Below are 17355 nucleotides of genomic sequence, written 5' to 3' on the forward strand. Positions count from 1 at the left end.
TCTCCAGGCAAGAACACTGGAGTGGGTTGCCATTTCCTTCTCCAATGCAGGAAAGTGAAAGGTGAAAGTGAGGTCGCTCAGTCATGTCCCACTCTCAGCGACCCCATGGACTGCAGCTCACCAGGCTCCTCCGTCCATGGGATTTTCCAGGCAAGAGCGCTGGAGTAGGTGCAGCACTGTATATAATATAATAACACAAAAAAGGGAAATGACCTAAATATCTTTTATCAGCAGAACGGAATGTAACACCCACAGTGGAATATTCTGCCAAGGTTAAAAAGAATGAAAAAGAATAAAAGATTCTTTGATTTTTGTGAATAAACCAAGTCACTGGATATTTACATAATCCTTTTTATGGAAAGAAAAAATTAACCATAAGTTTATGAATATATAGGCATTTTTATTATGCAAATGAACAGAAAAATGTCTACAAGGACATTCCCCAAAAGTGCCTTTGGGGAATGGGTAGAATGGGGTGTAAAGAAGTATTTTCACTTGTTTTTCTGTGACTGTCTACATTGTTTTATAAATCCACACACATACATATGTAGATACTGATATGTATTCACAATAAGCACATGTTATATATTACCTACATTCTATATGTATACAAATACATGCATATTCTAGCATGTCCAGGTATACTGATACTTTTTTTCCAATAAGCATATTTTCATCCATTACTTATGATGAAACAACAATCACAGAGCTAGAGTTGGCCCTTCACCAACTAAAGGAGCCCTTCAGTTTGTCCTAAACCCACGTCCTTCCTAACAGTTAGGAAGGTCTGGAACTGCTAACACATAGCTCAAGTGTCCGAAGGTCATTTACCATGGTGGGGAGGATTTGTGCCAGAGCAAGAGGACAATAAAAAGTATATGTCATAATTAGCCTCCAATTAAAATAAGTAAGTTAATTTAAAAATAAAGAAAGGGGCTTCCGTGGTGGCTCAGAGAGACCTGGGTTCAATCCCTGGGTCGGGAAGATCCCCTGGAGAAGGAAATAGCAACCCACTCCAGTATTCTTGCCTGGAGAATCCTGTGGACGGAGGAGCCTGGTACAGGTTACAGGCCATGCAGTCACAAAGAGTCGGACATGTAATAATTAAAGTACATGTCATAATTAGCCTCCAATTAAAATAAATAAATTAATTTAAAAGCAAAATAAAGAAGGCGAAAAAAACAAGTACATGTCCTAAGGCAGCATGTTAATGACCCAGCCCCTCCAGCCACGTGGCACCCCTCAGTCCTTGACTCTGCTCTTTTATTAAGCGGTACCAGGTGCCGGCCCCTTGGCCATGCCTGTGGGCACACTCCCTTTGAATCTGGGCCACTTAGCTGAAGCTGAGGAGACATAATAATACAAGTGACCCTGGGACGGAGGGGCATGGGTCCCTGAGCATCCCAGAGTCCTCACAGTTTGCTGGTTTATTTGAGGGCACATGTGGTGAGGCCTGTTGGAACTGCTATAAGCTGAGTGTTTGCTGTGCTGTGCTCAGACGTGCCCAGTCATGTCCAACTCTTTGCAACCCTATGGACTGTAGCCTGCCAGGCTTCTCTGTCCATGGCATGTTCCTGGTAAGAATACTGGAGCAGGTTGCCATTACCTACTGCACGGATCTTCTGGGCCCAGGGATCGACCTGCATCTCCTGGGTCTCCTGTGCTGGCAGGCAGATTCTTTACCATTGCACCATTTGGGAAGCCCAAGCTGAGTGTTCATGCTCCCCCAAATTCACGTTAAAATCCTAACTGCCAATGTGATGGTATTTGGAGGTGAGGCCTTGGGGAGTAATTCAGTCAAGAGGGTGGAGTCCTCATGAATGGGATTAGTGCCATTATAAGAGAGATCCCAGAGAGGTGCCACCCCCATTTCTGTGATGTGAGGTTACAGCAAAAAGGGGGCTACGGGCAGACTCAGGTGTAAGGGAGCATCCTGGGGCTGAAGAATGCTGCTTCTTCTGGCAGACCTCCCCAGCCCTGAGGACACATAGGAGCTCTGCTGATCCCATGCAGCTCATATGTCACTGGGCAAGAAAAAGGAACTGTAGGCGCATCAGAAGGAACAGTGGGCAGTCACACAGATGGAAGAATAATGAGGTGTAACGAGGTGTCATGCAGGGGTAAAAAGCTCCACGAACAGACATGAGTGCCCTGGGGCCACTGTATCACTGTGGCCAACACAAATAACCCAATAGGAGACACCTTTTATTAATAATTAACTCGGTATCAATGGGCACGTTTTCTTTGTGGTGTGATTTCCCAATAGAAGACTTCACACGCCACCTGGGGATACGAGTCTCTCCCATTTATGCCTGTTGTACCTGCCCATCGCATCTATAATCACTTTCATCCCGTCATCACATCCATAAACCTTCTTGTATAAAAAGATGCCAGTGACATCTCAAGGTCAAAGAATGGCAGAGAACATGACCTCTAAAGCAGCCCCTTGGGCCCCCTCACACGCAAAAGCAACTAGCAAACTTCTTAGAACCAGAGTAAGACAATCAGATGCTGTTTCATGTAGGTCCCTCCCCTGTCTCACCCCCCATCCCTCAATGCACAGAAGGATCCATGTGCCTCATTACCAAACATCCCTGTAGCTGTGACTAAAATTCAAGCCAAACTGGCTGGTGCTGCTTTTTCCAGCCTTACACCTCACCTCATCCTAGGAAGAGCAACCATCAGTCAGGCGTGAACCTCAGGCAGGAGCAGGTCAAGGGACTTGTCTGGGGTCACTTGCCCTGTAAGCCCAGCCCTGCTGACCTGCCAGACCTGGTATTTAGGCATCTCCCATCCAGCTATCCAACATTTATTGAGCATCTACTGGGAATTCTTCAGAGAATAAAAGATTACAGTTGCTGCCCTTTTGCCAGAGCTTACAATCCAGCTGAGGAGGGTGGTAAGACATTAAATAAGAAAAAGCAAGCAGAAAGCATATGGGGAAATGCCCTTCTCAGTCACAGTGCCTCTGCACACCCTGGTGGTTGGTTTGGGGGTATGGGGGTAGGAATAATGCAGAAACAAACCGGATATAGAGGAGATACTGGGAAGTCACCACAAGAATGATCAAGAAGAGGCTCGGAAGAAATACCATCTATCAACAAGTCTCAGCTCAGCAGCCAACTTGATGAACATGTCTGAAGAAAGATGTCTCATCCAACAATGAACTGCTTCTTTTATTTATTCTATTGACGACTCCCATGGGAGAGAGGAAAGGAGAGAAAGCGAGTCCAGAGTCAGGGTCAGATCATGACCCTAGCCCCTAGGCTGCAAGCGCCTTCTTATCTGGCCTTGGTTTCAGGCCCCTTAGTTAGTCCACATGCTCAGCAGGTCATGTGTATACAGCCAGCTCATCACCTGGGAATCACTGTGACTTCACGAAGACAGGTCAGTGCCTCTCTTCCAGGACACCAGGCCCACGCCCACCACCTCCAGCTCCTCACTCCATATGGGGGCTCTGGCCCAGGGCAGGGGACAAGAATTTACCTGCTTCCAGGCCTCTTCCCACCTGCTCTAGCATTCAGAACCCACTGTATGAATCAGGAGATTCTGATGGAACACTGTGGGCTCATCCCTGGGTCAGAGCACCACCTCTCCCTTCCCTTCTGCAGATGGCTCCTCTCCCAGGTCAACCCCATGCTGTGGTGGGGGTGGTCATGACCCTGTCCTTGCCATGCTGATGGTCCCCAGGGATGCGACCTGGCACTAGCCAACTGGGTCAATAAAGGCCTTTTCCAGGAAAGACAGCTTTCCCACATGGAAGAATCAGGTGACCTCAGAACCCCTGCCTCCTGCCAACCCTGCCCTAGTCATTTAGTTATCCTGCTGTTGTTTAGTTATCAACTCTTCCTCTGATTATACAGACACCCTGGCAGGTTTAAGTCAGGCATCTAGGATCCACAGGTGTCCCAGGGCAGGTGGGCAAGTGTTGGCTGGCCTCTAGGTTCTGACACTCTGGGTTCAGCTGCCCCACAGGCCTCACCACTGACTGGACCAGCAAAGAACCTGGTGCGACCAAGGTGTGGCCCCACCACCTGCTTTTCACCCTCCTAGCTCCAGAGTCTGCTTCACCCTTGTTGGGACCTCAGCCCTGGGCTGGTCACCTTCCTAAGGGACTGTAGTCACTTCCCCCTTGCATCACTCAGGTCTGTCCTGAGTCAGCCCTGCAGCCATAATTCCCTTAAATAGTTCAGCTCACCCAACTATTCAAGGCACCTTCTTATAAGTCAAACACCCCTAGTCCTGTCACCTGATTTCTGTGATTTCTTCCTCCCAAAAGATCAAAAGGTTCTTGAATTCTCTTTATCTTTGATTTCATTTGTGTCGATTTGATTACTATGTGTCTAGGTGTGTTCCTCCTTGGGTTTATCATGGCTGGGACACTGTGTGCTTCCTGGACTATTTCTTTTCACATCTTAGTTAAGTTTTCAGCTATTGACTCTTTAAATATTTTCTCGGGTCCTTTCTCTCTTCTCCTTCTGGGACCCCTATAATACAAATGTTGGTGGTGTTTTTACGTTGTCCCAGAGGCTGTCTTTGTTTCTTTTCATTATTTTTTCTATATTCTATTTTGTGGCACTGATTTCCACCATTCTGTCTTCCAGAAATTCTGGAAATTCTGTCTCAGCTCCTTTGCTATTGATTCCTTCTAGTGTAGTATTCATCTCTGTTTGATCTTTAGTTCTAGGTCATTGGTAAACATTTCTTGCATCTTCTCCATTCTTTTTCTGAGATTCTGGATTAACTTCACCATCATTATTCTGAATTCTTTTTCTGGAAGACTGCCTATCTCCACTTCACTTAGTTGTTCTTCTGGGGTTTACCCTGTTCCTTCATCTGGGAGATAACCCTGTGCCTTTTCATTTTGATTAACTTCCTGGATTGTGTGGTTTCTGTTCTGCAGGCTGTGGGACTGAAGTTCTTCTTGCTTATTCTGTCTTCCCTCTGGTGAATGAGGCTATAAGAGGCTTGTGCAAGCTTCCTGATGAGAAAGACTGGCGGTGAAACAAACTGGGTCTTGCTCTGGTGGGCAGGACCATGCTCAGTAAAACTTTAATCCAGTTGTCTGCTCATGGGTGGGGCGGCATTCTCCCTGTTAGTTGTTTGGCCTGAGGCGACCCAGCTGTGGAGTCTACGGGCTCTACGGTAGGGCTAATGGTGAACTCCAAGAGGGCTCACACCAAGGGCCACCCTCCAGGACTGCTGTTGCCAGTGTCCCTGTCCCCACAGCAAGCCACTGCCAGCCCACGCCCCCCCAGGAGACCCTCCAACACTAGCGGGTAGGTCTGGTTCAGTCTCCTGTGGGGTCACTGCTCCTATCCCACCCAGAGTGGAATCTGTTTCCCCCAGTCCTGTGGGAGTCCTGCAGTCAAATCCCACTGGCCTTCAAAGTCTGATTCCCTGAGGATTCCCAGTCCCTTTGCCAGATCCGCAGGCTGGGAAGCCTGATGTGGGGGCTCAGAGCTTTCACAGCAGTGGGAGAACTTCTTTGGTATTATCATTCTCCAGTCTGTGAGCTGCCGACCCAGTGGGTGTGGGATTTGATTTTATCATGATTGCACCCCTCCAACTGTCTTGTTGAGGCTTCTCCTTTTTCTTTGGATGTGGGGTATCTTCTTTTGGTGGATTCAGCATCCTCCTGTTGTAGGTTATTCAACAACTAGTTGCCCTGAATTCTCTTTATTGAGTTGCTCTGACAGACAACTCCCATAATTCCCTTAGACTTCCTCAATCCACTAAAGTGTCTTTAATGTTCTTTCTTTCTCTAGCCTGCACTGAATATAAAAATGTGTGTGATTCTCAAATAAAAACCAGAGCCAGACCACCAGAGCCCCACAGTGGGAGTGGAGGTACTCACAGGGTTGAGGACTCAGCTGCTGCCCTAGGCTGTTCCAAGTTCTTATCTCCTCCCTGCCTGACACTCTTCTGACATCTGACACCTAACCCCACAGGGTGGCCAGAGTGCAAGGGGCAGGGGTCCCACTGTGACCTGAACCCAAGCCCAGCTGCAGCCTCCTGGAGGGGCCAGGAAACCTCACCTTCCTCTGGGGCCACTGCAAACTGGCCTTGACCAAACAGGGTCCCTCAGGTTAGATGCTGCAAGTGCCAAAGACTCTGAATCATGACAGAAACTAGAAATCAGTCAGACATCCAAGACAGATCCCCCAATAGAACTATGAAAAGAGCCCCAGCCATCCTCAACCACCTCAGGGCCTGGAGCCTCTCTACCTTACCTTTGAGAATCTGGAAAGAGCTATTGATCCTCAGCCCTGAAAAAGGCCTGTGTACACTCTTTTACATTTGGTTTCTGGGGGTTCATAACGCCTCTGAAACCATGTGAGACAATGCAGATGTCCATGGACTCAGGTTAGGAATGCAATGCATCTGGAAACAGGTTTCCAATTTCAACACCCTCGAGTAGAGATTTTTTCATTTTACAAAATGAAAAAGGGTTGTTACAATTCATATAAACATGTGTTCATCCTAAAATAGGCACCAATACTAAGGTATAAAAAGAAGTGAGTCATGCATAGTCCCACCACCCAGAGAACCCACAGTGAATGAATGCTGCAGTGTGTGTGGCTCGAAGTCCTGCCAGAGATGAACGGTGCTCCAGTCCCTGCTCCGGTGCCAATGGTGACAGGGTCACTATGGCTCAAGAACATTGTTGCCCCTTCCCCAGGAGCAAAAAGTTTTTTGCTCAAAGGTCTGTATCCCACTGAGGCCAGCAAACCAACAGCCCAGGAAAGTGGGTCAAGGTAGGTCATTTGCTTCTACAAAAACAGTCAAAAAAGAAGAGCGGTCAGGTGGATGGGTGAGTCATGGGGAGGCGACCTGAGTGAGAGACCATGTGCTGCAGGGGTGGGGACGTGCCTGCAGGTATTTGGATACTGTGAAGACTGGTCGTCTCACCCTCTGGTAGATACCTGGGGCTGGGGCGAGGCAGAGCTAGGTTCTGAGTTTCCCATAAAGCAGACCCCAGGGCAGTGTGGTCCAGCCCCTCAGACAACACAGGAAAAAGAAGGAAGGAGGCAGGGAGGGCAACAGACGATGCTGGAGCCAGAACCAGATAAATCAGAGAGGGCCCTGCATTGTGGCTGAGTCCCTGCTTCTCTCACCCTGGGCGGCCAGCTCTGCTGAGCCCCAGTGAGGCATCCAGTGCTGGGGCCACACTGGCAGGAAGCACAGTGAGATGGTTCCAATGTCTCTGTGGGCATTCCTGACTGTACCTTTTTATTCAGGATTCAGATTCTGTCCCCTCAAGACCTCATTTCTGATCAGTCTCAAAAACCTCCCCCTCCAACCCCTTCCCCCAAGGCAGGGTGCTACCAATATCACAGGGCTGTGCATCTGATTACCACTTATCTCACTTCAAGTTTTTTTTTTTTTTTTTTAATGTCGTCAGCTTGGAGCCCTGTTGCCAAGACAACGAGAAATGAGGCCCAAGCTGATCAGTGCAAACTCCGCCCAGGCAGGCTCCCACCGGGTCCCTGGCTCACCTCTGTTCAGTTGTTCCTCCCGTGTCAACGTCCTGCAGCTTCCTCTCCTGTTTGTCTCTCTTCGTACAATCCTGGCAATCCCCACATGCTCTCCTGAATTCACAGACTCATTTAACTAACACTTTCTAGTTGCACTAACGAGTCCTGATAACTTGCTCTCTTCTAAAATAGGAGATTCACCTTCTTAATCAATACTGCTGACTACACACACACACTCTCCCACATAAAGGTACCACATGTCTTTTTAGCAAACATATTACGGAGTCAATATTACTTAGTATTAAGTAATACTGAGATGTCTATGTAAATATGGTGTAACGGATGTAGGAGTTTTTCCTATTGGACATTTTGGTTCTTGACCCCCTTTTCCTACTACAAGCAGGGCTGCAATTAACATCTTTGAGCATACATCTCTATCCTTCAGTTTACTCTTAAGAGAACCTCTCTACGATCAGAAACAAGGAAAGAGGGAAAGAAATAAGGAAGAAAGAGGGAGAGAGAGAGAGAAACAAGGTCTCCACCCTGGGAGAAAACCAGAAATGATCCACAGACATAAATGTGTCCCATTTTTAGTTCATGGAAGGGCCCACCTGGTACCTACCTCCTCCAAGATAAGTATGACATGAACTTAAGTCACTGATTTGTCTAGCTTAACTGTGTCACTTATCTACAGAACTTTTTTTCTACCCAAAGATATTGAACTCTATGTGGTAGCTACACACAAAACATTCAAAGAAAAACTAAGTTGAAAATTCTCAGAAATCAAACAAGCAGTTTTCCTGGTGGCTCAGTGGTAAAGAATCTGCCTGGCAATATAGGAGACACGGGCTTGACCCCTGATCCTGGAAGATCCCACATGCCCCGGAGCAACTAAGCCCATGCACAACTACTGAGCCTGTGCCCTAGAGCCCATGAAGTACAACTAGAGCCCACACACCCTAGAGCCTGTGCTCCGCAACAAGGGAAGCCACCGCAATGAGAAGCCCGCATGCTGCATCAAGGAATAGCTCCTACTCGCTGCAACCAGAGAAAAGTCGGCACAACAACAAAGACACAACACAGCCAAAAATAAATAAATAAAAATTTAAAAGTCAAACAATATAAATCTCCAAGAAAAGGATCATGATTAATTTAAGAAATATTAAATAAAAGTTGTACTTAGAAACAAGAACCCATAGGTTAAAAATGCAAGCCCTCATTTTAAATTTCTCATTCTTTTTGACTTCAACTCACCAAAATAAAAACCCTGGAGGAAACTTATTGTGATTTTAAACTATACAGTACATTAGAGCCATAGCATTCTAAGGGTTGCCTCCCCTAAACTTTTGCCACTAAAACACATTAAGACCTCATGAATCCCCAAATCGATGCACATCACTCAGACATTTGCTTTTCTCCATAAAATGCATACCAGACAGAGAAAAGAGAGTGACAAAGCCCCCCAACTTGAGGGCAGGACATAGGACTAGGACCAGGAGCCTGCTTGCAGTTATGATTATGTGTATTTGGGCCTCAGCAAAATCCCGCCACCACATGCCAAGGCCCTGCAGAAGGGCCCATGAAGAGCAGGAGCTGCAAATGCCAAGTGCCACCCTCGAAGAGTGGGCTGAGGCGAAAACCGGGTGGGTGGACCAAGGTGAGTGTCACAACACCTGGCACCTTGCAGGGGTTCCTCGCCTCCTGCTCAAGAGGCAATTTTCTTTTAATTTACACACTGTTCTACCAAGCCTGGCTCTGCCCTTTGCTAGAAGACAACAGACCCAAAGCAGCATGAGGGAGGGGACATGGGGGCTGGAAGACACAGGAAAATGATGGCTATGCAGGGAAGGAAGGTGCCAGGGAAGCTACCGGACATGTGCACGCACACACACAGCACCATACACACATGTGCGCACATCCCACTTATACACACACCCACATAAACATGCCACACATACACACCCCACACACACACACCACTTATACACACCCCCCACACACACACCACTTATACACACTGCACACATACACACCCCACTAATACACACTTCAAACACACACACACCACTTACACACACTCCAAACATACACACACCACTTAATACACACCCCACACACACACACCACTTATACACACTCCAAACATACACACACCACTCATACACACCCCACACACACACACCACTTATACACACTGCACACATACACACCACTTATACACACCCCACACACACACACCACTTATACACACCCCACACATACACACCCCACTAATACACACTTCAAACACACACACACCACTTACACACACTCCAAACATACACACACCACTCATACACACCCCACACACACACACCACTTATACACACTGCACACATACACACCACTTATACACACCACACACACACACCACTTATACACACTGCACACATACACACCCCACTAATACACACTTCAAACACACACACACCACTTACACACACTCCAAACATACACACACCACTTAATACACACCCCACACACACACACCACTTATACACACCCCCCACACACACCACTTAATACACACCCCACACACACACACCACTTATACACACCCCACACATACACACCCCACTAATACACACTTCAAACACACACACACCACTTACACACACTCCAAACATACACACACCACTCATACACACCCCACACACACACACCACTTATACACACCCCACACATACACACCCCACTAATACACACTTCAAACACACACACACCACTTACACACACTCCAAACATACACACACCACTCATACACACCCCACACACACACACCACTTATACACACTGCACACATACACACCACTTATACACACCCCACACATACACACCACTTATACACACTGCACACATACACACCCCACTAATACACACTTCAAACACACACACACCACTTGAATACACACACCATTAATTCACACCCCAAACCACAACCATATTTACACCACTGCACAATCAACCCCACTATACACTTCAAACACACACACACACTTACACACACTCCAAACATACACACACCACTTTAATACCACCCCCCCCAACCCACACCACTTTACCACGCCCCACACACACACCATTATTACACACTGCACACATTACACCCCCACTGAATACACACTCTTCAACACACACACACCATTCACACAGCTCCAACATACACACACCACTTACTACACAACCCCAACACACACCCACTTATACACACCCCACACCACACACCATTATCCCATGCACACATACACACCACTTATAACACACCCCACAGCACACAGCCACTTAACACACTGCACACATACACCCCCACTAATAACACTTTTCAAACACACCACACCACTTACACACTCCAAACATACACACACCACTTATACACACCCACACCACACACACACTTATACACACCCCCCACACACCACTTATACACACTCACACATACACACTCCCACTACTACACACGTCAAACCAACACCCCACTTATTACACACCCCACACACACACCCACTTTACCACCACACCACACACTTTACAACACCCCACACACACACACCACTTATACACACTGCACACATACACACCCCACTAATACACACTTCAAACACACACACACCACTTACACACACTCCAAACACACACACACCACTTATACACACCCCACACACACACACCACTTATACACACTCCACACACACACACCACTTATACACACCCCACACATACACACCCCACTAATACACACTTCAAACACACACACACCACTTACACACACTCCAAACACACACACACCACTTATACACACTCCACACACACACACCACTTATACACACTGCACACATACACACCCCACTAATACACACTTCAAACACACACACACCACTTACACACACTCCAAACATACACACACCACTTATACACACCCCCCCCCCACACACCACTTATACACACTGCACACATACACACCCCACTAATACACACTCCAAACATACACACACCACTTATACACACCCCACACACACACACCACTTATACACACCCCACACACACACACCACTTATACACACCCCCCCACACACACCCCACTTATACACACTTCAAACATACACACACCACTTATACACACCCCCCCACACACACCCCACTTATACACACTTCAAACATACACACACCATTTATACACACTCCAAACATACACACACCACTTATACACATCCCACACACACACACCACTTATACACACCCCACACATACACACACACACATACCCACACATACACACACCCCACACATACACACACCCCACACATAACACACCCCCACATACACAACCCCACACATACACACACCCCACACATACCACACACCATACATACACACCCCCCACATACACACACCCACACATACACACACCCCCACATACACACACCCACATACACACACCCCACACATACACACACCCCACACATACACACCCCACACATACACACACCCCACACATACACACCCCACACCACTTATACATACTTGTGTTCATTTGCTTCAGTCGTGGCCGACTCTTTCTGACACCGTGGACTGTAGCCCACCAGGCTCCTCTGTCCATGGGATTCTCCAGGCAATAATACTGAAATGGGTTGCTATTTTCCTTCTCCAGAGGATCTTCTTGACCCAGGAATTGAACCTGCATCTCCTGCATCTTCTGCATTGCAGGTGGATTCTTTACCCATTGAGCCACCTTGGAAGCCTACTTATACATACACACACCACCTAAACATACCACACACATCACATACACGCACCACTTGCATGCATATCAAACACACATCACTTACACATTCACAAACACCATACACATCACATATACATACCACTGACACACATACTTCTTACACACATCATATAAACACACCACTGACACACACACACCACTTGCACACACATCATACATGCAGAAAAGCTGGCTAGGCTGGGGTTCCTCAGCTGCCCACCTGAGAACCGGAGGCAGGTCACCTGCCCCCTTGGCTTCGGGGCCCCACCTCCCTGCTGCTGCCCTGTCTCCTTCATGGCCTCTCCTCCTCTGTCTGCCCACATTTTACCTTCACCCTGTCCTTCCCCTCTGCAGGCACATGGAGTACAAACTCTGGAGCTGACAGGGCTCAGCACTGAGCTCTTGCCCCCCCACCCAACTCAGATTGCAGCTAGTTGCAACCGAGGTCCCTGCAAAGGACTGTGGGCCGTGGCTTGTGGACAGTCTGGTTCTTAAAAGAGGGGCTAGAAGTTTATGTGAAATTGCCTAGTTTAAAAACACTGGTAAATAAATTTTCCGAAGTGAAAACATTGCTTGGGCCAAAAAATACAAGCCCACAGGCTGTGGGACTGGAGTAGCCTCCATGGGCTCCAAGGAGATCAGGGAATGCTGGACACAAGGTCTGCAAACAGGGGCTCCGACAGGCTTCCTCTTGGTCTCAGGCCCTGGAATCACCTCCGGCAGGACCTGCACCCACTGTGCCGGTTGGTACCCCCAATGGCCCCGACGCACCTCACCAACTCCCCAGCTCTTCCCCTGTTCCCCACCAGCCCATCCAGCTGCCTGCTTCTCCTTGCTCAGAGCACTCTCCCCCAGTCTCAGACTCAGGCCCCAGACTCAGGGGCCATTGGCCCCACACGACTGACCTCCCAGACTGTGTTCTGGGTACTTCCTTCAGCCTTTGGCACGCTCACCCCAGGTGGAGAGGGGACTGTGTGAGTAACAGCGTGGACACATGAATGGGGGCAGCCTACGAGACCCCCGAGTCACACTCCCCTCTCTCTCCACCCTGGTTGCACTGCACCGCCAGATCAGCTCCAAGTCCGCAGCATCATCTGATGCTCTCAGCTCTGTTCCTTCCTTTTGGGCCCGACACCTTCATCAGAGCCATCCTCAGCCTTCAACTGGAGGGGGCAAGTAGCCCCGGAGTTGTCTCTGAGCATTACCTTCCTGCCAGCCTCTGAATGGGCAGCACCCAACTTCTGTGTATCTCAGAACCCCCCGGGAAAACCACAGTTCTGACTCTCTGCGGAGAGGCAGAGATCTGCTCTTCTTTGTTTTTGGAACATGCACTTTAACAAACTCCCAGGGCTACTCTAATCAAGGGACTCAGGAGACCACTCTTTGGCAAACGTTGTACCAGACTGCAGCCTTTCCCAGACACGAATCTGACGACATGCTATCCTCCTGCTTCAAGGGCTCTAGTATCTTCAAGGTATAACATGGTGATGTAGGTGGCCCCGGCACAGTCCACCTTCACAGCTACACACAGGTAACCAGCCTGGCCCTGCTGTCTTTTGCTCTGCCTTGGCACACCTGCCTCCATCTGCCAGGAACGCCCTTCCCAGCTTCCTCACGGACAACTCTAACTCACCCCTCAAGGCTGGAGCTCGGATGTCACCTCCCCTGGGAGGGAGTCTTCCCTGACCTCCTACGTGGGCTGGCTTCTTGTCCTCCATCCTCCCATGTCACCCTGCCAAAATTCATCTCAATCATTTTATTTAACAAGCATGCATATAGTGATCACTATGTGCCAGGAACTGTTCTAGGTGTATTACAAAATATCCTTCACCAACCCGATGAAACAAACTCTCGTTGTCCCCCTCCCCATTTTACAGATGCGGAACCTGAGGCATGGGGACGGTAGCAAACGTGCCTGGGCTCACACAGCTGCTAAGTGGCGGGGCAGGGACTCGATCCAGGCAGTCTGGCCCCGCAGTCCACGTTCTTTCCCAGCTCCCTGGGGGGCCGCCTCTTTCCTGTCTGAGCACGCTGTACCTTGTGCCAAGCATCTGCTCAGGATTCTCCTTCCCTAGACAGATAGCTCCTTTGGCCCTGGAGAGATGAAACCCCCAGGGCCCAGCACACAGTGGAATGTTTGCTGAAGGACAGCGCTATGCCAACTCGAAGTACTGGGTCAACAAGGAATGATAAAATTCCCCAAACCTCAGAGTCTGAGAAGGCTTTAAATGGGATCAGGTCCAGTGACCTGCCTACTATTCTATTCTTCACAGAGCGATGCTCCAGGGTGTGCATTCTGCTAGTCCACCTCCACATGACGTGACAGTCAGGAAGCTTCGCCTGCCGCTGAACTGAAATATGTCTCCATGCTCACCAGGCCACACAGAGCTGCTCTGACTCCTCTCACAGATACTGGATAGAGACAAGAGCTCTTCAGATACTGAAGACAACTTTACTTTGGTAGGTTAAGCGCCCTCTTCTACCTGGGAAGTTGAGTTTCCAGTCCACCGTGGACATTTCCCTTAGAAACCTGCTCTCGTCCACCAGGGCCCTGCCCAAGATACCAATGCCCAGTGTAGACTGACCCCCCATCATGGCTGATGAACTCTGATTTAAAAGAAAGAAATGCACGATATACTATTTCAAAGGGGCTTCCTTGGCGGCTCAGATGGTAAAGAATCTGCTGCAATGCAGGAGACCCCAGTTTGATCCCTGAGTTGGGAAGATCCCCTGGAGAAGGGAATGGCTACCCACTCCAGTATTCCTGCCTGGAGAATTCCATGGAGACAGAAGCCTGGTGGGCTATAGTTCATGGGGTCACAAAGAGTTGGACACAATTGAGTGACTAACACATACACACACACACACATACACAGTTTCAAAAGCTCTCTCCACAAATGGCTGAAGCAGCCTTTGCGATACCAAGAGCCCTGGCTTCTGAGGATGCATCGTGACAGGACTCTGTACTGTTTACACTGACTGAGCTTCCCGAGCCAAAGGTTTTCCCACAAAATCTCCCTTCTCACACCAATGTTTCAAAGCAGCAACAATGAACTTCATTTTATGAAATAAGAAACAGAGGCTCCAGGAGGCCACGCCTGCCGAAGGCACACCACAGCTAAGTGGCTGAGCAGCATTCAAACCCAAGGCTGTGGTTTCAGGGTCTGGGAGCTGGGCTCCCGCCATGCTGCCATTTTGGGACTGCTTGGAAGATGGTAAAATGAGGACAAAACGAGCATGAAGGGAAGGGCTGAAGCAGGAAAATGGACGATTACAAACGAGCAGGAAGAGCAGCAAAATAAGGACCATCCACAAGTCTTCATAACCCAGCATCTTTTCCCGTCACACTGAAGGAGTGCCGCAATCTGAGAAGTTATTTTCCCACTTGTACTTATTTTAACTAGAATAACTGAGGATATTTATGCCTGACTTGTTTCCTTCTTCAAGCATCAGGAATTTCAGAATCACTCTATTTCCAAACTCAAAAACATCAAGGACTTGAAAATACAAAATGGATGATTCTTATTAATGTCTATTAGCATAAAGTGAGTCATTATTACCATTTAAAATAAACATATTTTGAGAAGCTACAAACTGTATTTTAATCTTTTTTGTATCCTCTCCCAACCACCTCCACCCCAATAGCATAGAAAAATCTCCAGCATACATAAGCCCTTAATAAATATGTTAGTACACATACACACTTTCTGTACTGAGAGGATGAAACACCTATTTAAGCAACCTGATTTTCTCATTGTAACCTGGGTCATAACTTTCTTATATTCAAAACATCAGAAAAATAAAACTACCATAGTGTCGAAATAAAATACACAATCACAGAAAACAAAATTATACTATTCACTTAAAACATAAGAAAACCAAGTTCCATTTGACTGTCTCAAATATATTACCTGAAACAATTATATGTGCTAATCTGATATTCAAAAATTAATCAAAAGAAATAGAGAAGAAAAAAAGTCCATATATTTTAGGGTAAGAATGAAAATATAGGTGTTACTTAAGCAGACATCTTTGTATTATGAATTAGTCCAGTTTCTTACAGCATAATAATTAGCAACCAATAAAGTGATTAAATAAATAAAGCAATTTAACTCAATTTTCACCAAAATTGTTAAATTCCAAAGTTACAGTTTACCTAGAAGCAGAAGAGCAGTAAGAAGGTCCATATCTTAATATCTTTCCAAACTCCCAAAGCATTGAAGAATAAAGACCTCAGACCCAGGCTGGCCAATTTATCCTGAAAATTTTCCCTAAAATAAGTACGGCTGAAAATTGGCTCTCCTAAAACAGAAGGTACTTTCAGAGGAGTTATATAAGCAAAACACACAGGCCAATTCACTGACGTGGAAACCACCTCACGCCACAGAGACGCAGCAACCCAAGTAACCCACACTCATGTCTCAGAACCCGTCAGTGTCGCAAACGAAGAACCAAGGTTGATTGTAACATCCTACCTCTCCAAGCAAAGGATGGAAAATTTTTAATGAAAAGCCACAAACAATTAAATGACTGATTCCAAACACACTTTCCAGAAAAGATTTTTTTTTTTTTTACAGTTCATTAACCATCTAGAGTATCTTTAAACTTCTTATGCCCACCTTCTCTTAATCTATTTTCCTATTCTGGAAGGATAAAGTGAGTGCTTTTACTTCTCTTTACTATTAGAAGTGCCTGTCATATGCATTAGATGTGTGCATAGAATATGTCACAAATCAGAGGTGAGGCAGGGAAATTTGCTCAAAGCCTCCTCCCTTCAAAACACTCATTCTGAATGCCAAGCCTTTCCCATGTCCCTCAGCACACTCAGAACGTCCTCCCTCTCTGGCCACCTGCCCTTCCTCCCATCATGCTGACTGTGACAGCAATGCTACCTCCTCCCAGAGATGTCCTAAGCTGTGATGAGGGCCAAGCACTTGTCTCCCACCCACCGGGGTGAGATGGAAAGTGGAGGGCAGGTAGGCAGCAGCAAAAATACAATTACCAGCATTGCACAGATATTTTCTTGGCTTACAAGTACACAGCACCAGAAGGATAGAGAAATAGGGTTCTGCTTTC

At 47.3% G+C, this 17355-nt stretch overlaps 1 protein-coding gene across 3 annotated transcripts in view; it reads right to left on the reverse strand.

Moving 5' to 3' along the window:
* Positions 1 to 17355, reverse strand: part of PXYLP1 (2-phosphoxylose phosphatase 1) — a 77962-nt gene that overhangs the window by 22207 nt on the left and 38400 nt on the right. The window contains exon 1 of one of the 3 annotated variants that reach the window (XM_043474257.1): positions 16436 to 16585. The exons of the other annotated variants lie outside the window; for them this stretch is intronic. Coding sequence (XP_043330192.1) covers positions 16436 to 16466 — 31 coding nt within the window. The 5' untranslated portion in view covers positions 16467 to 16585. Of the gene's footprint in view, positions 1 to 16435; positions 16586 to 17355 lie in introns of those variants that run through there. 3 annotated transcript variants of the gene reach the window in all.

This window comes from Cervus canadensis, chromosome 7 (assembly GCF_019320065.1).
Source record: "Cervus canadensis isolate Bull #8, Minnesota chromosome 7, ASM1932006v1, whole genome shotgun sequence".
NCBI lineage: Eukaryota > Metazoa > Chordata > Mammalia > Artiodactyla > Cervidae > Cervus > Cervus canadensis.